We start from the raw sequence: 22723 nt of genomic DNA, 5'->3' as shown, positions 1-22723 counted from the left end.
TTCCTAAACTGGCTCGCATGATAAATAGGAGAGAGTTTAATTCATGATGAAGTTTGTAGAATTTATTTTGTTTTCATCTGTCCTGCGCGGCACAAAGTTTGAGGGAATATTGCTTTGCAGTAAATTGGATTGGCTAGACTGATTAGTGGCTGTTCAACTTGAATACTACCTTTTTTCTTTTCTTTTTCACTCAAGGACAAGAGATCGCTTCCTTGTTTTCTTGCTTAATAAGTTGTAAGTAGGATTTTTTTATACTGTATGTACAATATTAAGTGTTCATACTGTCTGTATCTATTGTCATTGTATACTTGAAAACATTACAGTATAGCTGCTCTATAGTCCTAAGTAAAAGCATTCACAACTCTTACTGAACATACTCTGTTGTTCAGAAATAAAATTATATAGTTTACATGGTAAACAATCCATTGTGTGTGTGTGTGTGTGTGTGTGTGTGTGTGTGTGTGTGTGTGTGTGTGTGTGTGTGTGTGTGTGTGTGTTTGTGTTCATTGAGAATGATGACAAGGTCTTTTCTAATGTGCCTAGAAGTAGCCTGCTCATTCGATCTGTACATGGAGGAAGCCTTTTCTACAAAACTGTTAAAATACCAGTCCCTAGTCACACTTAATAATGGCCTTGGCTTCAGGTGTCAGCTAGTGGTATTGATATTTGGCAGCCTTGGACATGTGCACTACCTAACAGTACTTGACCTGCAAACTGCAGGCCTCCCAAAGAAAAAAGCCAAGCAGCTTGTAAGATATTGTTCAGTGTCAGCTGTTGTGGGAAGCTTAGCTGTGTGGCGAAGATGGTGTTACTTGTATCCATGACTATTTATATGACCTTTGTTTTATTTTCGGTTCAATGATAGTAATGTAATGCACAGTAATGCTTTACTGTGAACCCAAATAAAGTATTCAAAGGTGCGTCTGTGTGGTATTGTTTGTGTGTGTGTGTGTGTGTGTGTGTGTGTGTGTCTGTGTCTGTGTCTGTGTCTGTGTGTGTCTGTGTGTGTGTGTGTGTGTGTGTGTGTGTGTGTGTGTATGTGCGTGTGGGTGTGTGTGTGTGTACGTGCGGGTTAGGCTTAGGGTTAGGCTTTACAATTGATTTAATTGAGATATTATACCCAGTAATTTCAAAGTGAACATTTTAGAAATGTTAGCATATTAAGTAATAAAATGAAAAGCTGAAATGTCCTAAGTCAATAAGTATTCACCTCCTTTGCAATGAGTTGAATTGAATCCATCTGAGTGCAAGGATAATAGTTCATGTGATTTTGGAATAAATATCTTTGTTTTTATAGGGTCTCTGATTTGCATAGGAATCAAGTGGGGTGAATACTTACTGAACGCACTGTAGAAGCCCTAAAGAGCTTCTTAATGGTGTTAATACACTGCTAATAATAACTGACCAGAAGAGAGAGATTAGTCAATGACACAGAGAGACATGACAGGCTAATTGACTCTGAACATGTTCATCCATAAACTTAATGACTGAACGATATGAGTTAATTTATCTTTTTATTTATTTATTTTTCCATACTTTTGAGCAGTTTCGCTGACACACAGAGCAAAGCAGTGATGAGTTCATCCTCTCTCTCTCGCTTCCCCCCCTCTTCCCTTGTGCTGCGTTTTCCATTTAGAGCTAGGGGCAATCTGGGATTCAACAAACAACAATAAACTGTTTTTGGGGAAACAGCTGGAGGATGGGGCTTGAGAAATGTAACCACTCTCAATTTCATAGACGGAGTTATGGATGCAAGGACTGACCATCCATGAGATAAAAATGATCGTTTTAACCATGTTTTAAAGCTACACAGTGTTTGTTTACAATTCAATTGTTTACGAACAATGGAGCTTGGGTTGTGATAAAATCAACCAACCAGTTCAACCAAGCTCATGAGGCATTTATAAATTATATTCTTCAAGAATCAATGCCAGTGTACTGTATTATTAATTTTAAAGTCCAAAAATGTTTGTAAAAATATCAGATTTCCATTAAAATCTTAAGCAATATAGCAATCTGCGCTCTATCTCCATCCCTATCACACTCTGTTCTTGAAGGAGCAAACAATGTTCTTCTTCAGGTAACATCTGTCGTCATTCCAACTGCCGGACGCTGACCAAACAAAAGAGAAGAGATTGTCATATGATATTACACAACATGTTTAGTATATCAGCATAATATGCAATATATTCTCCATAGGTTGCTTTCTCCTGTCCTCTCCCTCCCTCTCTCCCTCCCTCTCTCCCTCCTCTTACTCTTCCAGTTCATCTCCACACAATCCTCCTTGTTGGCTGTGTTGTCTGGCTGGCCAGGGACCCACTTCTGGAAGTTCCAGGAAGATCCATCCAACCACACAAACTTGTTGGACTGACAAAATTAAGAGACAGACACATGTGAAACTTCACAAAATGAACAAGAAAGGAGTGGTGGAGAAACACTAGTAAGTATTGTTTACAGGGCCACAACCTGTTCCGTTTGGTAAGAAAATAAAGGACATTAACGACTTCTGTGTTTCAGGAATCTTTTACTTGGTGTACCAGGCAGCAGAGCAAGTCCAGGTTCTGGGCCCAGCCGTGTGGTCTGAGCCCAAGAACTGAGTTTTCCATCAGCTCTTGTAGTGTCTTACCCTTTGTTCTCTCCCCCAGTCTGAAGCCGTATACAAAGCATGAATATCTTCATGTCATACCAACCTGTATGTTGATTGGTTTGATAGTTCTTGTCACACTTAACTTGATCACTCACCATCACTGGGTGTTGTGAAAACTAATTCCAAATGGTTGGCCTGATTATCAAACTACCGCTGATCCCTCTCTTTGCCTTCCTCTCTTCCTCCCTCTCTACCTCCCCCTCTATTCCAGAGGAAGCTGGTGTAGGTAGAAATCGCAGGATGGCCTCATTGTAATGCATGGAATGGAATGAGGAGTGGTATCCCATTTCTGATTCCATTCCATACATTACAATGAGTCCTCCAATTTCTGCCTCCACCAGCCTCCCCTTTCCACCTTCCCCCCTCTCACCATGAACAGTTCCATGGCTCCCAGCCAGATGCGTGGGTTGCTGGGGCTGTACTTCATAGTAACACACAGCAGGTCGGAGTTGCCTTTTTCATTGTGGACAGACACCAGGTGGCCCCCTGGAGCTTTGCCCCTGCAAAAGAACTGTAAATCATAATATTATGGGTCATGTAGTGTAAGAATAGACGCAATGTGATAACAAGAGTGTGTAAGAGTGTGTGTGTGTGTGTGTGTGTGTGTGTGTGCGTGGGTGCGTTTGCCTATACCTCTGCATCACTGAAGTTCAGCGAGGTATTGAAGTGCTTGATACAGTAAGATCCCATCCTGTACCAATCTTCATAGCCCTTCAGGTCACAGAGCAGTGGGAAGTTTACAGTGCAGTACTGCCTCATATTACGAAAGGCAATGCTGCTACCTAGTGGACAAAAATAAGAACAGCTCAAAAAAATAATTTCTTCCAAAGACAACACACAGACAGACAAATTTATCTGACCATACCTGTGAGTAATCACCATACAGGGTAACACTTTACATTGAGGTCATATTTGTAAAGGGTTTATAAATGGTTCATAATTAGTTAATAAATCACTTATAACCAGTTTATTATTCAATTATAAACCACCATCCATGCTGCGGGTGGGGAACCATTTACAAACAGTTATAACTCATTAGTTTATATTGTTCAATATTCAATTGGTGCTTGCCGAATAGGGAGCTTGCAATCAGGATCCAGATATTAATGCTTTAGAAATGCCCTTTTAAATGCTTAGAAAACTAACGCTGATGAACCCTTTCAATACGGAATGTCAACAAAAAAAAACCCGTCTTATATCATATTTCACATTATCACGCAAGGTTGAAAAGTACAGAGATGAAGAATGAATAAAGTGAATGACTTTCATACCGTTGTCAGTGGGCCTGGTCCAGGCACTGGTTGAAAACACCAGCAGAAGGACAGACACCAGGCACACGCCTAAAGTCTTCATCTCTGCTCTCCTGGTCCCTCTCTGCTCCTGCTGCCCTGGCCCTTTCTACTCAGTTCACTCCTGTGGGGATATACAGTCTCATCACATCATCATCACTACTTTTGTTAGCTTTAGCTTTGTGAGTAGCTTTTATTCCAAAATCCCTGTAGGATTCACCAGTGCTGCCTCAATCACTAGGCCTAGGGCTCGACTCAAACTAGATCCAGTCTTTCTATGCTCCATTAGGTTATCCATAAAATATAACTTTCATCTGACAATTTTCATTCCTCGAATGATTCTCCATGTCTCCCCTGTAAACAGACCATTTAATAGGTCACTCTGTATGAGTATAGAGTCTCACCTTGGAACAATGAAGATGCGTCTTCTTCCTCCTGATTGTCTATGAGTGCTGATGTGACTGCATGCTGATGCCATATTTATACCCAAACTTCATCTTCACCCCCAGAAGGTGGGCTGCATTTCTTCTCCTTTCTATATTTTTTTTCACACCTCTCTTTCACATATTCAAGGTGGGTTGCAACAGACATACACACACACACACACGTCTAGATGTGTGACAAAACAACTTTTCGTGTGGGTGTAGACACCAGGTAGAGTCGTTACCCTGGCTGACCCCAAGCTCCACTGCAGTTTTGAAACCATGTCACTGTCAAGTCTTTGATGTACTGTATGTTGTTGCCACATTCACACTCGCACACACCCACGCACATTTCACACCCCGAGCTGTGCAGATGGAGGTGTCATATACTGTCATATACTTACCAACACCCCAATACTGTCTTCATCCTCGCTTTTAACCCTTTACATAAACCATAATATCCCTAACCCTGTATCTGTCTTGTATTGTCATTATGGGATGCCAGGTTATTATCAACCTTTTTACTTTTCTATTTGGACTAATCAAATTTGCAAAGAAATTAAACTAAAATAACACAATCTGATGCAGACTGTATGCTGTTGCCACATTCACACTCGCACACACCCACGCACATTTCACACCCCGAGCTGTGCAGATGGAGGTGCTGTCAGAATACACACACAGCTGTACTGGATGACACATTGGCCCACCACTCTTTATCAAACATTTGAGTTTAATAGAAATAAGACACTCTGATGCAGACAAGTGGTTAAACAGTGCTGTAGCTATTTGGCCCAGTCTCTCCTGGATGAGAACAGTTGAAACAGTGAAATAAGAATGAACGGATAAGTGTTCTCAGTCCTCTCAATTGTTTGTGTGTGTGTGTGTGTATATACGTGTGTGTGTGTGTATACGTGTGTGTGTGTGTTTGTGTATACGTGTGTGTGTGAGGTTCGTTCTGTCTGTCTGTCAATGTCTGTGTTTCCTCCCAGTCTTCCTCCTCAGAGCTACAATCCAGGTGGGGAGAGCGGGCCGCGGTGCCGGTACGACATCCTCCTCCTCCATTGGAGCATCCTCCTCTATCCCAGGATTCTCCTCTGTCCCAGAATCCTCCTCTGTGTCATAATCCTCTGGTATCAGCATACTGGGCGGCATGGTAACCACCTCCTCAGAGAACCGCACGCGTCGCGTGTCCGACATTCGCCTCTGAGACAGAGAGGGAGGTAGAACAAAGAAAATAGGAAGGAGGTAGGAGAGGATGGGGGAGACAAAGAAAACATTGATTCGATTTGATCAGATTTTCATTTCTATCTGACTCTTGAATATTCCCCAGGGGACATTCCATCAATATTGAGTCATTTAGTTGACGTTCTTACAAAAAAGCAACTTACAATAGGTACATTTCCCTAAAGTAAGTGAAACAACTTTACTTAAAGTCTTAAGAAAGACTTTCTATGAGAATAAGTGCCACAAGCAGCCACAGTGCTAGAGAAAGGAAAGAAAACAGTTTTGTTTGTTCTTGGTTCAACAAATGTGGGTATGTTGGGAAGTGCTAGGAGGGGGAGAGGACTGAGGAGGAGGGGTTCAGGTGAGATGGGTCTTTAGCTACAGCGGAAGGTCCTGACCATGTACAGTTCCTAAAGTAACACAATATCATACTGACCAGGAGATGCAGATGTGTGGATTACATCACATCAGTCCTTACCTTTTTGCTCACTGTTTCCATAGATACGGAGGACTCCGAATCTTGGGACATGGAGTGCCGTAGTACACCATGGGCCACAGAAGCAGGAGAGAAGGAGGAGGAGGAGGAGGAAGAGGAGGGAAAAAGGGAGGAAAGGCAGGATTTCAGGGGGTAAAGAGACATTACAAGGTTGTTGTCCTCCTCCTTCTCTTCCCCACCCTCAGCATGGGTGGTGGTGGTCCCCACTGTAGAAGTGTGCTTTCCTGGTGGAACCAAGAGAAAAAGACATTCAGTATAGACAAGTTGATAATCAGATACTGTATATATTGGATGCTGTAATTCTCTAAAATGTTTCAGTGGAGGCTGGTGGAGGTAGAAATCAGAGGATGGGCTCATTGGATATCATTCCCTGTTCCATTCCATGCATTACAATGAGCCGTCCTCCGATTTCCTCCAGCAGCCTCCCCTGATATTTATGAATATGGTGATGAGTGAGATTAGATTATGACTAAGACAACTCTATCAGTACCTTCCCGTCTTGTATTGCCCCACTTCTGCCCCCTCTTCTCCTCTTTTCTCTCTCCCCCCTCCGACTGCATTCGTTCCCTCTCTCCTCTCCTCTCCTGCGACTGGTGCACTCTCTTTCTGTTGAGGTGCACTCCACTCTTCAGAGCAGAGCTGTCCATGACCTCCACTGGCTGTGGAAGACACACACACACACACACACACACACACACACACACACACACACACACACACACACACAATTGAGAGGACTAAGAACACTTATCCGTTCATTCTTATTTCACTGTTTCAACTGTTCTCATCAAGGAGAGACTGGGCCAAATAGCTATAGCACTGTTTAACCACTTGTCTGCATCAGAGTGTCTTATTTCTATTAAACTCAAATGATTGATAAAGAGTGGTGGGCCAATGTGTCATCCAGTACAGCTGTGTGTGTATTCTGACAGCACCTCCATCTGCACAGCTCGGGGTGTGAAATGTGCGTGGGTGTGTGCGAGTGTGAATGTGGCAACAGCATACAGTCTGCATCAGATTGTGTTATTTTAGTTTAATTTCTTTGCAAATTTGATTAGTCCAAATAGAAAAGTAAAAAGGTTGATAATAACCTGGCATCCCATAATGACAATACAAGACAGATACAGGGTTAGGGATATTATGGTTTATGTAAAGGGTTAAAAGCGAGGATGAAGACAGTATTGGGGTGTTGGTAAGTATATGACAGTGTTTTAGGACAACCTTACCTTTATGAAAGAGAAGTCTTGCAAAAGAATATAATTTGGCCTCACCTCATCAGATCTGATTCGTGACTGGACATGACCGTGTTCCATTGGTTCTAATTGGATGAGCTTGCTTCTATTGTCCTTTCCTTGGACAAGGCTTGTGTCCACAATGTCCATATCTATAGGTGTAAAAACCTCAGTGGACATCTGTGTTTTGCCTCCATCAGAAATTTGGTCGAATTCACCTTGTCTGAAGTCCCATTGGCTGTTTATGTTTCCTGATTCACTCTCCCTGTTGATAGTCAAAGTAGTTGATTGGGCACTCTCCTGATCTTGTGGGCTCTGGCTGGTCCCTGATTGGTTTGCGGGCTTCTCAGCTGGTCCTTGGTTGGCTGAGATGGCTGTTTGTGTGGGATTTAAAAACCTGGCCCACTCCTGCCCTGTGAAAATCTCCTCCAACAAGCTGAAGGATCCAAGGCTGAACTCAAAATCACTGGCAGATCTGTCATGAGTAATGACAAATACTAGATTGAATATAAAACATACCTAACCAATCACCTCTGTCATACTTTCTGGAGCAGGAGCTGACAGGAGTGTGTGTGTGTGTGTGTGTGTGTGTGTGTGTGCGTGTGTGTGTGTGTGTGTGTGTGTGTGTGTGTGTGTGTGTGTGTGTGTGTGTGTGTGTGTGTGTGTGTGTGTGTGTGTGAACAGATACAGTAACAAAGGGGTAACTGGCAGTAACTATCAGTAACAGGGACGTTTCTGACAGATAAGAGCAGCCAGAGAGTCCAGTATCACCCTGACTTATGCTTCTACTATGTATCCTCCTTGAGTCATCAAATACCACGCATATCTCAGTCATATGTACATTTGTTTCCCTTGCTATGTTACCTAATCAGGAAAACGGAGCCCTTGTTCTAGGCAATAATTAGGGCCCTAGCGTCACCTAGTTTTTGCACCTTAGTAATTACTGGTGTAAATGTCAGATTGTTTGTTTATTGTTTGTCTGGTAATATGTTGTTTTACCTGGGGTGACCATCTTTAGTGCTGTCCTCTGACAAAGAGGGAGGGGCTTCACCATGGCCCTCTCTGATAGGTGACTGAGGACATTTTTTGGACATGTCATTGGCATACTCTTCTCTGACTGACAGCTGATTTTGAGGTGAAAACTGTTGATTAAAGAAAAATAATGTTTGAATCAATTTCTTATTGTGTAATAATGAATTCAATACTGAAAAAAATAATAATCTGAGCGGGTGTAGAAAAATGTGTTTTTTATTTTATTTTAAAAGTGAATCTAAACGAACACACTTGTACTTACCTTGACTTCTTTCTTGTCTTTCTTCTCTTCCCCCACTATAACCTCTTTCCTTCCTCTCTTTCCAAAATTCCCATGCCTATCTCTCCATCCCTCCTTTATCTTCTGGGTCCATCTCTTGTTTGTGTTCTCAGACAATCTCTTCTTCTTTTTATTTTGTAGAGAGGTGCTTTCTGCTGTTTCTTGGTTGGTGGGAAATATCTCGATATCATCCTGACCCAAAACCTCCAACCGCCCATATCCCAAATGCATCCTCTTCTCACTTTCACTCCCCTTCTGGGACCATTGTTGTGAGATTAAGTGTGAGGTGTCCTCCAGAGGTGAAGGGTTCATGTGTCTTTCATCCGACTGGCCCACCATCTCCCCCTGTGGTCCGACAGAGACATCACCAACCTTTGCTTGAAGAGACACATCACAGGTAATAACATCCTGGTTTGTCGACCCTGGATAGTCTCGTTTGTCATGGTGACTTAGAATATTGACATCAGTAGAGAGTGTCTCCTGATCCTTATTCTTCTCGCCCATAGCAGAGTCAGCCAGTCCCTCTCTATCCATCTCTCCCTCCACCTCTCTCCCCCTCCTCCCAGACCCCCCTTTGTTCTCTCTCTTGGGGCGTTGTTTGTCAGATCTGCCCCCCTTCAGTGAGAACATTAGCCTCCTCTTCCTCCAGCGAGGAACTTCCTCTCCCGTCCCCAATCTCTCCTCGCAGGACGTGACATCAGGCCCCCTGTCCATGCCCGAGTCCCTATTTGTGCCATCTGCCGGAAAACTCTCCTCACTTTGTGTCTCTGTTGCGTTAACCATTTGACTGCCAGTATCCTCTTCAGGGGAAGGAGCCAGGAAGATTCCCTGAGTGGCAGAGGGGGGTGGCACCGCCTGTCCCTTGCTCCACTTGGGCACAACGTCAGGGGGTTGCTGCCGCTCTTCTTCCCCTTCGAGGATTGATGCCTCAAAATCACAGTCCCACGATGGTGTCCTGAACTCCTCCCTAGCTTTGTCCTCAGGCTCTTTAATATCCTCCACTGAAGACAGCCCCACAGCCCCATTGCCGAAGACAGTTGCCCCAGGTCGTGTTGTCTGGAGCTGGGTGAGTCTCCCCCCATCCTCTCCCCAGTCCTGGGTAGCTGCCGTGGGACTGTGGGGTGCTTGGCTGCCCTGCTGGGGCTGTGGGGTGCCTGGTTGGAGCCTTAGTCTCTGGAGCATGGACTGCAGCAGAGCCTGGGTGTCTGTGGGGGAGCATGGCTGAGACATCTGGACTAGGAACACTCTTCACATCAGATTCCCTGGGGTAGATGGTCCTGGAGACCAGCTGATGATATATAAAGTGGACTAGGTGCGGAGAATACAAGAGAGGTTTGCATCTGGGATTGTGTGTGTTCACTATCTCAGTTCAGTGTTTTGTCCCGATGTAGTCTTGTCTTGTCAGGAAGCATGTCAGGATTGCTTTCATTCATGTTCCAGTCTTTTTCCATTGTTATGCTCGACCAGTTCATCCCAAATGCTTTGTTGACTTATCTTTCTCCCTTGTCAACTCTCTTAAAATCCCCATTTCCCCTCTCTGAGTATATTTTCCTCTGGTTAAGTTATTTTGCATCCTTCAGTCCTCCATGTCATTAAAATAGTTAAAATAGTTTCGACATCGTGTCTCTTTGTCCCTCAGCTGCAGTATCAAAAAACAGCAGTGCTAAAAACGGTTAACAGCTTCTGTCTCTCCAATCACTCTCTTTTACTCTGTCACTTTCTATCGACCAAACACTCTTCCTTCTATCTCTCGCTCTGCAAAAGTTACATGCGTCTGTTTTCTCTGTAGAGAAGTCGTTCTGTCAATCCTCTCTCCTGGAATGATCATTCATGCCAACGCACAAGTTCCACAGTCCTGACAGACGCACCCAGGCCAAACGAGAAAGACCAGTGAGTCTAGATAGCTGCCCTCAACCTCTCCTCCTCCACAAACAGTGACTCTCTGCCCCTCTCTCTCTCTCTCTCTCTCTCTCTCTCTCTCTCAAACACACACACACACACACACACACACACACACACACACACACACACACACACACACACACACACACACACACACACACACACACACACACACACACACACACACACACACACACACACACACACACACACACACACACACACACACACACACACACACACACACACACACACACACACCCTCCCTCTCTTCAAAGTGTGGTCATGGGACGTTTTTGGTTTGGCCAGTCTGCTATTTTTACATCCGAGCTTAAGGAGTAGGAATGAAATTACTTCCACACAGTCATCGCTTACAACGTATGTCTAGATAACAACATAGTTTTTGTTCTTGGGCATATTTTTTTGCATTAAACTCCAGGCACTGTTTGAATACTTTTAAAGGCATCCTTCCTCCTCTGTTCTTTGAAAAAAACGGTCAAAAACTGATCTTGGATTGATTAGTGAAAGCAATCATGTTGGATCAGTGAGTATTACTTCATTGAAGGAAGAAGGGGAAGGGTGTACTTTTAAACTATTCTAACAGGGCCCCAAGTCTCCAGCAGTTCCTTGAATCTGCGCAGAAGCTTGATCGCATCTTTTGTGTGATTGGTCAGCAGGAAGGATTACGCGCGTTATGGCGGCTAGAAGTAAACAATGTGAGTAGCTAAGCAAACTAGCGTTGTTTAAGTTTATTGGAGGCTTAATCAAAGTGTGTGCGTAATGACAAAGATACCTGAACGATTCTGCACAAAACCTTTGGCTAGTTAGTTGCTGGAGATGAAAAGAACTGAGGCTGGCTGATCCGCTTTCAAGCTAGCTAGCTAGCCATGTGGTTATAGCTAGCTAAACTAGTTTTTAAGTTTTAAATGAGAGGGTTTGAAACCTTTGTGTGACAGACCGGTGCCATGCGATTTTCTGTAAAAGCGTGCTAGCTTAATTTTAGCATTGTTAGAGTCATGATGACTGCAAAGCAGCTTGCCCTCATTGAGTCAAATCTTGACAGCTCAAGACAAAACAATAAACCAGGCACAATGTTCATACACTGACGATTCAATGTTTGGGTAATGTCAACTGTCCTTGAGTATGATAAGCCGAATCCCCTCTTTTTGCAATGAACTGTTAATCTCTCTCCCTCCCTCCCTCCACCCTTACTATCGTGGTATGGCACACCACTGATATGATGGCCTGGTCATAAAAATCCATTCTGCATCCAGAGGCCATCCACACTCCTGTCAGTGTCACACACTGTGGGCACCGCCCAGTACCAGAGATGGACTGCGTCGTGACAGGAGGAAATGTGAAAGGTCACACTCTTCCCACTTGATCATATTTAATGATAACTATTGTATTACTTTTAAAGGTGCAATATGTAACATTCAAGCTTTCTGAAAGCATTCTAATGTGTGTGTGTGTGTGTGTGTGTGTGTGTGTGTGTGTGTGTGTGTGTGTGTGTGTGTGTGTGTGTGTGTGTGTGTGTGTGTGTGTGTCATAGTGCTGGCCAAGGCCATCCACTCCCTGTCCAGAATAGGCGATGAGCTGTACTTGGAGCCTCAGGAGGATGGGGTAAGTTATACACACACATATATGTGTACCCTGTTACTGTCATGTCATTCTCACATACACCTCTACTGTTGCATACATGGGTGCACAGAGGATTCTGGGGTTGGTTGACTCTTTTTTTTGTCTCCTAGCTGGCCCTCCGTTCTGTGAACTCCTCCCGCTCAGCCTACGCCTGCTTCCACTTCGCCCAGCTCTTCTTTAGCAGGTGTGTGTGTGTGTGTGTGTGTGTGTGTGTGTGTGTGTGTGTGTGTGTGTGTACACGTGCGAGAGAGAGAAAAAGAAAAAGGGAGAGGGAGGGAGGGAGAGAGAGAGACAGACATTTTTTTTGAGAGGGAGAGACTTAAGCTATGGACTCTCTGCTACCACAGATACACAATCCCCCGTGGACAACATTCCTTCCGCTGCAAGATGGCCATCAAGGTATAGCCAGAGCGTTTTCTGTTCTGTCACTCTTCTCTGTACTGTTCTCTGTACTACACACTCTTAGGGTTAGCTCCGTCTCTTCTACCATGTTCACTCTCTCCCCTCCTCGTCTCTCAGTGTGTCCAGGCTGTGTTCAGGTCCCTGTCCTCTCTGGAGAAGACCGTAGAGAAGTGTCACATTGAGCTTGACGGAGAGAAGAGTCGCCTCACTTTCACCCTGCACTGCAAACATGGTACGGACATGGTACGGACCATAACACTGTCAGCCCTTATGATTGGCTCTGGAACAGTTGAGTTTAATTTGATGAAGCTTCTATCTAAACTGCTCTGTGCCTGTGCCTGTGCGTGCGTGCGTGCGTGTGTGTGTGTGTGTGTGTGTGTGTGTGTGTGTAGGGCTGCTTAAGACACACAACCTGTCGTTCCAGGACAGTGAGAGTCTGCAGGCTGTGTTTGATAAAGAGAGATGTGCCAACGTGCTCCGTGCCCAACCCAGGTTCGCACAACTTCTTCTGTCTGTCAGTCTTCTGTTGTTCTCTTATCCTCCCTCTAAGCATGTCCCTCTTTTTTTCCTTCTCCTCCAGGTTGCTGGTTGATACAGTGCTTCACTTCCCTCCCTCTCTGGAAGAAGTGAGTGTGTCAGTGAGTGGTGAACGAGTGTGGTTCAAGAATCACGTGGAGGACGAGGCTGGTGAGGATCTGTTTTTTTTTTCTCCCTATTGAAGTGTCAGTCATTTTGAGTGCAAGTCGACAACCCAATGTGAAATTCCATCCCCTCTTTCTCTCTCTCTCTCTCTCTCTCTCTCTCTCTCTCTCTCTCTGTCCTTTAGAGCAGTCCAAAGCCATGCTGACCGAGCTGTGTCTGTGTTCAGATGAGTTTGACCATTTTGCAATCGGAGCTCAGACCAGCATCACCTTCTGCCTGAAAGAGCTGAGGGTGAGAGAAGGGAACCGGAGAAGGGAACGAGCAGGGGGGGAACGGGGGTGGAGGACAGAGGGAGGATGGTGAGAGGGAGGAGAAAGTGGTCAGGGAAGAGAAGACTGAAGGCCCGATACATGCTTCATCAACAACAACAACGCAACCAGGGGCCTGCGTAGGTTTGCGAAGGACGCGCAACTGTTGCTCTCGATGAGCGACCGGCAGCCTTTGTTTACTAGCTAGCTAGTTAGCTTTATTTGTTTACTAGCCTACAGTACAGTCTTGAGTTCTGCTACCGTACTTTGACTGCAGCTGTTCTCAACCATTCATTATGTAATATGAAAGCCATCAGAAGTGTGTACAGAAAGCCAAGTGTTTGCTTTGTGTTCCAGGGCTTGCTGGTGTTTGCAGAGTCCACGGGTCTCCCTGTCTCAGTATATTTTGATGAGCCAGGCAGGTAAGGACACACTCACCACTCATACATACATGCTGATGTTTGGTGTTCAGTGGTTGGCATTTAATGTTTTTTGCATGTCAACTTTTTGATGAGGTTACATTTGAAGTAATTTGTTTAGACGTGTGTGTGTGTGTGTCAGTCCTGTGGTGTTGTCTGTGACAGACAGTGTTCTGGAGGTGAACTTTGTGCTCGCCACTCTGTCTGATGACTCCAACCTCCGTAACCATAACAACAACACAAAACGGTAATTGACACACATTGAAACAATGCATGTATACAGTGTTGTCAACCTTTTACAGCAGTCATACCCATAAAAAAGGACATTCTCTCTCTCCCCAGAGCGCAAACACCGCCCCCTCCTGATGATTTCATGAATGACGACATAGACTCCTATCTCATCGCCATGGAGACCAGTGAATTGGTGGGTCCCTCTGAGGCTCATGCACTCCAGACCCCCACACCCAATCACTTGCTCATACCCCAGCCGCCTGTAGCCATTCACAGAGCCAGGGTAGAGAGCTTGGTGGAAGAGAAGGAGGAGGAGGAGGAGGAGGAGGAAGAAGAAGAAGAGACAGACAGACCACCCAATAAAAAGGTATTTTTGGGGTAAACTGACTTGCTGTGGGTGGTAGAATTACTTAACTGGTATCAAAATACCTAACCTAAACTAACCTATTCTACTTTCTACCTTTCTCTCTCTCTCTCTCTCTCTCTCTCTCTCTCTCTCTCTCTCTCTCTCTCTCTCTCTCTCTCTCTCTCTCTCTCTTAGTTCCGCTCCCTATTTTTTGGATCAGTGTGTCCCTCTTCCTCTCAGCTGACCAATCAAACGATAAAAAACCAGGAAGTGCTCGCCAGCGACAGCGAGGATGACACCCAAGGGGCATCGCAGTGACAACGGATGAGAGAGAGAAAGAGAGAGAGAGACAGAGAGAGAGAGAGGAAAAAACACCATCACATATGGATTCCCTGAAAGGACACAGATGGACGCCATAAAAGAAAGGAATGTTAAATCTCTCTTTACTTTGAGATTCACTGTATACTTGGTATTGAGTCTTGCACTTAAAATATTTTTTTACGACCTTTGGACATAAAGTATACAGCCCTTCTTATTGTGGGCAGTGCAGCATTAAAAGGAAGTATGCACTGAAGCTGATCAGATCCTCTCTGATTGAGGGGGAGTGGCTGGACGTAAGCCTTTTTTTTTTATTGGACTGTGATGATAATGCGGTTAAATTCTGGAATTATGAGGAGGAAATGGTCAACAAGCACTTCCTGTTTATGTTAGCATAGTTTTTTTTGGTACACAATGTACACAAGCCCCAGAATAAAACAAACACATTTCTCAGAGTTTGAAAATAGAATTGTTTTATTTACATTCCTCAAAGTCTACATTTGGGTAAGATGAGCAATGAGTTTCATGAGTAATTGGCTTTGTTTTTCAAACCTTTTCAGTCGTCTGTTTCTATGCTTGCTTGTTAAAAGTATGCTTCGAAGTGAGGAGCAGAGTTTCTTTTGGAACTAAGTCTCTGTGAGCCGCTGTTTCCAGGGGGAGGGACAGTGCTTTTGCTATTGCCCTTTTGTACCTGGAAACTCTTTCCCCTTGTCTGTATTTTCCTCCTCTCTTTTTCTCTCTCTTTCTCCCTCTCCTTCTCCCTCTTCTTCTGTAATTTCTCCTCCTCTTTCTCCCTCCTCTCTTGCTTCCTCCGTCGTCGTCTCCTCTCTCTGGAGCTTAGCTTCTCTTCCCCTTCCCCCTCCCCTCCCCCCGTTATCGTGTACACCTCCCCCACCCCATCACTGAAATCTTGGATCAGGATCTTGGGGACGGAGACTTTGGGCCCCCCCTTATCCCTAGGCTGCTCCCCCCTGAGCCTGCGGAAGAGACCAAAGCGCTTGGGGGTGTCTGGTGGACCCTGGTCTGGTTTTGGAGCGCCTTGCTTTGTCTTAGGCGTGTCTGGGTGTTGTAGTTCCTTATCAATAAGTGCAGAGGCTGCAGTATGTGTTGTTGGGGTAGGGTGTGGTTGGTTGGAGTGGGTTGGGACTGTGTTAGATTGTGTGGTGGCCGTGGATTGGGGTTGGTTTAGGGGTATGGGGGAGGTGTTTGGCAGGTGTGGGTCAATAAAGAAATCCTCTGAGAGCCGGCGGGGGGGTCGTGACCCCCGGGCACTGGAGGACTTGCGGAGAAGGAAGTCTCCCGACGGGTTTGGACGGATGGGTCCGTCTTGTAGGGGTGGAGTCCTGTTAAGCATCTTCTGGGAGGAGGAGGAGGAGGAGGAGGAAGAGGTGGGTACTGGATTACCAGATCCAGCCATTAGGTCTGCAGGTGAGGATGATGAGTCTTCATTATCCTGGGACTGTCGGTTGCCAGATTTAGGAGGAGGCACATCAGCTTTTGGGGATTCCCCCTCATATACTGGTGGAGGTGGAGGGATGTCAGATGAAGCATCCCAGATGGGGGATTTGTCATCTCTCTCTTCTGTCTCTTTAACATCTTGTATCTCCTGGTTCTCCCCATCTACATTTATGGAGACGAGACTCTGGGGGTCTTCAGAAATCTTCTGGTCTTGGGGTGTTGGGTCTGAGGAGCCCCTGTCCTCCTCAGGTTCAGCAGAGGAGTTAGAGTTGGCAGAATTGGGAAGATCCTGATCCTGCCCCTGATCTGATGGGATTATTCTACACTGCCCCGTCTCTGTGTGTGTCTGAATGTCTATCGGCGGCTCCATGTCTTTTTCCTCCCCTGTTTCGGAGCCAGTGTCTTCCTCCTTACGCACCTCGGTTTCTGTGTCCCCAAGTAGTTGTACCTCCATCTCTAACTCCTTCTCTGTGTGTGTGTCTTTCTTTGCTTCTGATTCCATGTTTTTCTCTGCGTCTGTGTGTGTGTCTGTGTCAGTTTCCCTCTGTGTGTCTAACACTGCATTTTCTTCTCCCTTTGTTTCTGCCTTTATCTCTGTTTCTGGCCCTATGTGTGACACTGTCTCTATGCATGCCTTCATCTCTTTTTCTGAGTGTGCCTCCGTGTGTGTGTCTGTCTCACTTTCTTTTTCGGTTTCTATCAGTGACCTTGTGTCTGCCTCTGAGTTTGTATCGGTCTCTCTTTGTCTCTCTCTACATGTCTCGGTCTCTTTCACTGCATCTGGTTGTGTCTCTATCTGTGTGTGTGTGTCTGTCTCATCTTCTGGCTCTGACTCTTTCCTTGACTCAATGTCTGTCTCTGTCCCTGCATTTGTGTCTGTCTTTGTGTCTGTGTCAGAACTTTGTTCTCTCTGTGTCTGTGTGTCTGTCTCTGTCTCTGTATTCTTCTCTTCTGTGTATGTCTCTGTGTCAGTAGCTGTGTCTTCCTCTGGTATTGCCTCTGGGTATGTGTCAGTCTCTGTAACTGTATAAGTGTGTGTGTCTGCCAAAGTCTCCTTGTCTTTCTCTGCCTCTGTGTGTCTCTCAACCTGTGCTTGCTCTGTGGCGACTGTGTTTGCATCCTCTCCCAACTGTTTGTTAATTTCTTCCTGCGTTTCCGTCATGACTGTACTTTCGTTAATTTCCTGTCCCTGACCGTTGCTACACTCCACTGTGGTCTGTGTTTGACGGAGGATGGCCTGCTCCTCTCTCTGGCCCTGAGTGGTCAGGTCACGGTCAGAGTTATGATCATGCTTCTGGACTGAATCTGCGGTCGGTTGTGCCTTTCTGGTTTGATTCTGTTCTGAGAGTCCTTTCTGTACTAGTGGTTCCATCTGCGCCACTGAAGCCCTGTCCTCCTCCGCGAAAACACCCGGAACGCTCTCTAGACTGCTATCTATCCGGCTCCCTAATCTGAGATTCACCTCCATTGAAATCCTCCTCCCCTCTCTCCCTCCTCCCTCCCACTCTCCCACGTCAGACTTGCTCCCTCTCTTCCACCTCTTGCCGCGGAGAGAGGGAGAGAGGGAGAGGGTGGAAGACGAGCGGAACAGAGGAAGAGACAGGTTCCCTTCCTTCCTCTCCTTCCTTTCCTGCTCCTCCTCCTTGTTTCGAGCCTTCGCCCACACCTTCCGGTATCCGTGGCAACGGCCCCGGGGGTCAAACGTAGAGGACGGCCTCTCCTTCCTCCACTTCTCCAGCTCTTTCTCTGTTTGTTTCTCCAGATCTCTGCCAGAGAGGGGCACGGAGCACACCTGGGTGGGGGGTGGTATGATGTAAGAGAGGGGTTTGATATACTGTATCAGGTATAAACAAGAGCACTATTATGACTCTTATCTTGTGTAAATAGCATAGCATAGGAGTTGCTGGTATGGTATGTCAGGGGAGGCTGATGGCAGTAGAAATTGGAGGACGAGCTCATTGTAATGCATGGAACGGAATAAGGAATGGTATCAAACACACGTATTTGATACCATTCCTCATTCCATTCCATGCATTACAATGAGCCCGTCCTCCGATTGCCACCTTCACCAAGCCTCTACTGGGTATGTTCTAATCGAGAGGTACAGTACACAATGTAGTTCAGTTGTATCTGGCTGTAGAGCAGGTGTACGTCTCAGGAGGCCCATGTGTCTCACCTCGGCGACGAAGGTGTCGTCTTCCTGCTGCATCTGCTCCCTCACGCCCCTCAGACGCTCCAGTGTCTCCATCTGGCCATCACACTCCTCCCGCTGCTCCACCCGCCCCAGAACCCTGCGTACCAACACCACCGCCACCTGGAACAACACACGCACACCTAGCAGAGAGAGAGAGAAAGGGGAGGAGGGTTATATACAATCATCTGAACATTTGAGAGATGGAGATGGATAGGAACAACACACAGGTTAAAAGAGAAACCGAATAACCTTTAAAAGAATGAAAATTGTACTGATCAAGGATAGATTAGCACAGAGGAGTGTTGAGGACAAATAGATTTATCTCAGAGATTTTGATTGATCGATGGGTTTGTTCATTCATTTGGGGCTCAAGTCATTCATTCTGGGACGGACCGTAGCAGAAGAACAGGTCCCAGACTCGGAGCAGGGTGTTGAAGGGCAGGTGGCGGGTGTACAGGCACATCAGCCAATCGGTGGCGAACATGAGAGGCTCCACCCCGTGCCTCAGCAGATGTTTGTGGATGGAGGGGCACGTCCTTTTAAGCACCCAGATCAACATGGCGGCGTCAAACAGAACCCCCTCCTGCACACAATGTCAGACAGAAGAGTCTGAGAACTATTCAGTTACCAAACACCTTACTGATAAAACAAGCATATGGCTGTGAGTGACGCACATTCCCAATTTCGCATGAGTATTCTACTCATCACAAATGATGAGGATAGAGTAAGAGAGTGTTTGTTTTCAACAGACAGACAAATACAATATCAAATACAATACAATAATACTATTCTATTCTTCTCACAGCAGGTGAATCCCCAAGCAGAGTAAAGGTAAATGTTGACGTGTGTGTGTGTAGAAACCTTACCAGCAGGGGGCTGTAGTAACCAGGAAGGTACTGCTCACTGATCTGTACCAGACACCAGAATGCCGCCTAGGACAGGAAAGGGATGGTGAGAAAGAGATTGGAAGCTCATGCATGGGGTGTCACTCTCTAAACAGACGGTGCTTGTCTTTTCTCCTTTTGATCACTGGATAGGTGAAAGCAAGTCTAGTCTCCTATCCAGATTTTTCAAATCAGTGATTATGAAGGAAACATCAGCATGTTAAGATCTTTAAATGGTGACAGTAATGCCGGCACATATACCTCAGTAGGCATGTTCATCAGTAGCACGGCGGCCACTGGCCCCTGGGCTTGACAGTAGCCCTCCTCAGGCTGGAACTGGGTGTAGGCCTTCAACACCCGGAACAGACCACGCTGTCTGCCCAGACAATACAACACAACATTCACATGACGTTTAACACACTAACAAACCAACGCTGATAAAGTAACACCAATATGTTGCCAAGGTAACACCCACTCTTAGATCAGATCACTCTACCCCCAATAATCCTAGCCTTCCAGAGAGAGGTTATGTTACCCGTGGCCATCCTTGGAGAGGAACATCTCATGGAAGGGGAACTGGCGGTCCAGGTCTCTCTCTATCACATCCACCCAGCTCTGCAGAGCAGACCCAGAGTCCAAAGTCTGACAGAGAGGGGAGAAAAACAATATATAAATGTGTGGCCAAATCACCTCAAATGAACTGTCTAACATTGTTGGAACATTTGTCTAACATTTGGCCACATATGTTGAACTTTTTGTTTTAACCCTATCACTTTAGCAGTGGCTAAAGTGAGCTGAAATTAGTAGTGGCTATTTAAACAAATCTGAACCATGGATTACAGTTTCTCCTGGCCCATAGACTACTTTCAAAGAAAGGACCATCTGACTATAAGTTGTAAAATAGTGAACTATCCCTTTAAGGTTAGTGGGGACAGTGATATTGGCATTTTATTGTACAGGATCATCTAAATATCTTGGAACAGTACTCACTCCTATACTTGGTAGAGGTACTTCTCCCTGGTTTTAGCTGGAAAGATACTTGCCAGAAAACTGAGATTCGTTTACCTGGTACAGGTCCTTTGTCCGGTGCATTCTGTCTGTAGCACCGCAGAGTAGCGGCCAGCATTTTGCCCTGAGGGATGCTGGGATGCCTTTCTGACATTGCTCTTTGACCTTAGAGACACAGTAAGTGGTAAGCTATAGGTGTTACAGTGCCTTCAGTAAGTATTCACCCCCCTGGACTTCACCCCCGTCCACATTTTGTTGTGTTACAACCTGACTATAATATAGATTTAATGACATGTTTTGTCTACTGATCTACACAAAATGCCCCATAATGTCAAGTGAAAATTATGTTTTAGAAATGTTTATTAATTAATTAAAAATGAAAAGCTAAAATGTCTTGAGTTGACTTTAGTTAATTTTTAGGAGTGTTATAGCAAAGGGGGGGAATACTTATTGACTTAAGACATTTCAGCTTTTCGTTTTTAATTAATTTGTAAAACTTAAAAAAATACATTTTCACTTTGACATTATTGGGTATTTTGTGTCGATCAGTGACAAAAAAAACAAAACATAAATTAAATCTATTTTAAAGTCAGGTTGTTATGCAACAAAATGTGGAAAAAGTCCAGGGGGGTGAAAACTTACTGCAGGCACTATACGTCAGAGTAACGATAATTTGTCAAAGGTCCCAAAGTGTGAGGATTTGTTCCCTGCATGTCTATCAGCTCAGAACAGGCACTGTACATACTGACTTATTGATAGTTTAGATTTGTTTTTCATGTATGTTTGATCTACTACTATCTAAAAGGCCAAGTACACACCTTGCTAGTCTTCTTTTGTAAGACACGATCCCATTGGCTGATGATGTTGATCCACTTCATCTCTCTCTGTCTAACCAGCTCAGGGGATGGGCCCTCACTCCTGACATCAACATATCAGAAATGGAATAAGGTTTCAAACACATGAATTATTATGGTATTGATACATTCATGCAACCAGATCAACATCTATTTTTTGTAATCGACTAACTTTTGTGTGTGGTTCTGAGAGCAAAACATCTCACCATAGCAACCCTATCTACCAAAAGCAAACTACATGACTTCTGCACGGCTGGAGTTGAGTCAACTGCACCTTTACATTTTGTCAGAGAGAAAAACATCTAAAGACACAGGAAACAGGAAAACCACACAGTAGCGGTGCAAATGTCTCCATGACAACAGCTCAGGATGTTCACAGAAAGAGAGAGAGAGAGAGACTCTGCATGCAGCCAGTAGGTGACCATTATATACCGATGCTGTCTTGAACTGTCTATGTCCAGATTTGACCTTGACTCATTCTACAAACTAAATAAAGACGTCATTATATGCTTAAATAAAGATTGTATGACGCTTCACTGTGTTCAACAGACTTTTTTGAGTAATGTTTTTTAGACTTGACAGAGGGTTCTAGTTTTCAGATTTGAGCAAGAGGCCGTGAGTGAGTACTGACCCGGCTGTGGATCCATTCGCCAAAATGAAGCCAAAACGATCCGTCTCTGTGGCTGGTGGTCCTGCACTGACCTCTGATCCGTCAGAACCATAACCCTCCTCTCTGTTTGAGTTGGTTTGGGTCGGTGTGGACGGACTCAGCATCTTACCATATAGAGAACAGAGAGTGTGAGAGAGAGATAGAGAGGTGTCCCAACTGCAAAATCTTCATCATCTTGCTTGAAGACAAACTTTCAGACTTAGAAATTCAACCCAGGCTGTTGTTCCATATATATTAATTTAGCAATATTCAAATCAAGGCATACTCACAATCTCTTGTAAATACATATTCATACAGTGTAGTGCTATAGAATCCAAGGATAGGATTGGAAATACTCACTATGCTGGTATGTTTATCTAGCCACAGGCACAACACTGGTAGGTGATATGCTATTTCAAGTTAAACCGCATCAACAGATTCACTTGTTAATTTTTTAGCAGAAGTGTAGCCCCAATGAACTTCCTGTAGTTTCTCTATCTCTATGAATGTAACCACACCCATAATTTAAAAAGTAGCAACTTGAAAACATTAAAACCATAGAATTCAATACCTTTAAATGTCCCTCCCCTCCGGTCACTTGGGTGGGATGCTTGATGGAGAGAAATGTTTGATCATTAAGTAATGGGAGAGGAAGAGAGAAACTTCCGCTATGCTTCTCTCTCTCTCTCTCTCTCTCTCTCTCTCTCTCTCTCTCTCTCTCTCCATACACACACACATACACACACACACACACACACACACACACACACACACACACACACACATACACACACACACAAACACACACAGTAATTCAATGCTCTACTCCAGAGGAAATGCTA

The 22723-nt window shown here is 44.9% G+C and overlaps 4 protein-coding genes across 6 annotated transcripts; 1 reads left to right on the top strand and 3 right to left on the bottom strand.

Moving 5' to 3' along the window:
* Window positions 1–1507: 1507 nt before the first annotated feature.
* Window positions 1508–4501, bottom strand: LOC310816351 (lectin-like). The gene is made up of 6 exons (XM_083686505.1): window positions 4341–4501; window positions 3919–4060; window positions 3281–3429; window positions 3018–3158; window positions 2256–2367; window positions 1508–2112 (listed from the first exon to the last, which is right to left on the bottom strand). The coding sequence occupies exons 2-6, from the start codon at window positions 3998–4000 to the stop codon at window positions 2039–2041; spliced, it is 558 nt and encodes a 185-aa protein (XP_083542631.1). The 5' UTR covers window positions 4001–4060; window positions 4341–4501; the 3' UTR covers window positions 1508–2038.
* A 290-nt stretch (window positions 4502–4791) lies between these two features.
* On the bottom strand, window positions 4792–10418 carry LOC310816337 (uncharacterized protein). Its single transcript, XM_083686481.1, has 6 exons — window positions 8608–10418; window positions 8313–8455; window positions 7353–7788; window positions 6572–6740; window positions 6064–6305; window positions 4792–5564 (listed from the first exon to the last, which is right to left on the bottom strand). Exons 1-6 carry the CDS (start codon window positions 9853–9855, stop codon window positions 5328–5330), a joined length of 2475 nt encoding a protein of 824 aa, XP_083542607.1. The 5' UTR covers window positions 9856–10418; the 3' UTR covers window positions 4792–5327.
* A 444-nt stretch (window positions 10419–10862) lies between these two features.
* rad9a (RAD9 checkpoint clamp component A) lies at window positions 10863–15287 on the top strand. 3 transcript variants are annotated; one of them, XM_083686494.1, is made up of 14 exons: window positions 10863–11071; window positions 11205–11243; window positions 11802–11891; window positions 12080–12150; window positions 12279–12352; window positions 12516–12567; window positions 12688–12802; window positions 12963–13062; window positions 13151–13257; window positions 13397–13503; window positions 13878–13942; window positions 14061–14186; window positions 14282–14537; window positions 14712–15287. In XM_083686494.1, exons 3-14 carry the CDS (start codon window positions 11858–11860, stop codon window positions 14832–14834), a joined length of 1230 nt encoding a protein of 409 aa, XP_083542620.1. In that variant the 5' UTR covers window positions 10863–11071; window positions 11205–11243; window positions 11802–11857; the 3' UTR covers window positions 14835–15287. The 3 variants fall into 3 exon arrangements, with proteins under 3 accessions (XP_083542620.1, XP_083542619.1, XP_083542621.1); XM_083686493.1 differs by having other exon boundaries at window positions 11202–11243; XM_083686495.1 differs by having other exon boundaries at window positions 10865–11243; window positions 14082–14186.
* tbc1d10c (TBC1 domain family, member 10C) lies at window positions 15281–22583 on the bottom strand. Its single transcript, XM_083686480.1, has 10 exons — window positions 22453–22583; window positions 21864–22006; window positions 21197–21296; window positions 20436–20543; window positions 19906–20012; window positions 19632–19746; window positions 19353–19418; window positions 18880–19069; window positions 18469–18626; window positions 15281–18084 (listed from the first exon to the last, which is right to left on the bottom strand). Exons 2-10 carry the CDS (start codon window positions 22004–22006, stop codon window positions 15418–15420), a joined length of 3654 nt encoding a protein of 1217 aa, XP_083542606.1. The 5' UTR covers window positions 22453–22583; the 3' UTR covers window positions 15281–15417.
* Between the last annotated feature and the right edge of the window lie 140 nt (window positions 22584–22723).

Source organism: Argentina silus (genome assembly GCF_951799395.1).
Source record: "Argentina silus genome assembly, chromosome: 15".
Classification (NCBI taxonomy): domain Eukaryota; kingdom Metazoa; phylum Chordata; class Actinopteri; order Argentiniformes; family Argentinidae; genus Argentina; species Argentina silus.
This window is presented reverse-complemented; position numbering and strand designations above follow the sequence as displayed.

Bases quoted from the DNA above. Each gene is read 5' to 3' on its own strand.
- LOC310816351 (XM_083686505.1), bottom strand. From the start codon at position 4,000: ATGAAGACTTTAGGCGTGTGCCTGGTGTCTGTCCTTCTGCTGGTGTTT. The intron at 2,368-3,017 runs GTGAGAGGGGGG...TAATTTTGTCAG, and splicing joins GAGCCATGGAACTGTTCATG to TCCAACAAGTTTGTGTGGTT. The intron at 2,113-2,255 runs GTAAGAGGAGGG...TTGTTTGGTCAG, and splicing joins TGTGGAGATGAACTGGAAGA to CGTCCGGCAGTTGGAATGAC.
- LOC310816337 (XM_083686481.1), bottom strand. From the start codon at position 9,855: ATGTCTCAGCCATGCTCCCCCACAGACACCCAGGCTCTGCTGCAGTCC. The intron at 6,741-7,352 runs GTGAGGCCAAAT...TGTCTTCCACAG, and splicing joins CACGAATCAGATCTGATGAG to CCAGTGGAGGTCATGGACAG. The intron at 6,306-6,571 runs GTACTGATAGAG...TGGTTCCACCAG, and splicing joins GGGCAATACAAGACGGGAAG to GAAAGCACACTTCTACAGTG.
- rad9a (XM_083686494.1), top strand. From the start codon at position 11,858: ATGGACTGCGTCGTGACAGGAGGAAATGTGAAAG. The intron at 14,187-14,281 runs GTAATTGACACA...CTCTCTCCCCAG, and splicing joins CATAACAACAACACAAAACG to AGCGCAAACACCGCCCCCTC. The intron at 14,538-14,711 runs GTATTTTTGGGG...TCTCTCTCTTAG, and splicing joins ACAGACCACCCAATAAAAAG to TTCCGCTCCCTATTTTTTGG.
- tbc1d10c (XM_083686480.1), bottom strand. From the start codon at position 22,006: ATGCTGAGTCCGTCCACACCGACCCAAACCAACTCAAACAGAGAGGAG. The intron at 19,747-19,905 runs GTAACATAACCT...TTGTCTGGGCAG, and splicing joins CTCTCCAAGGATGGCCACGG to ACAGCGTGGTCTGTTCCGGG. The intron at 18,085-18,468 runs GTGAGACACATG...CCCCCCACCCAG, and splicing joins ACGACACCTTCGTCGCCGAG to GTGTGCTCCGTGCCCCTCTC.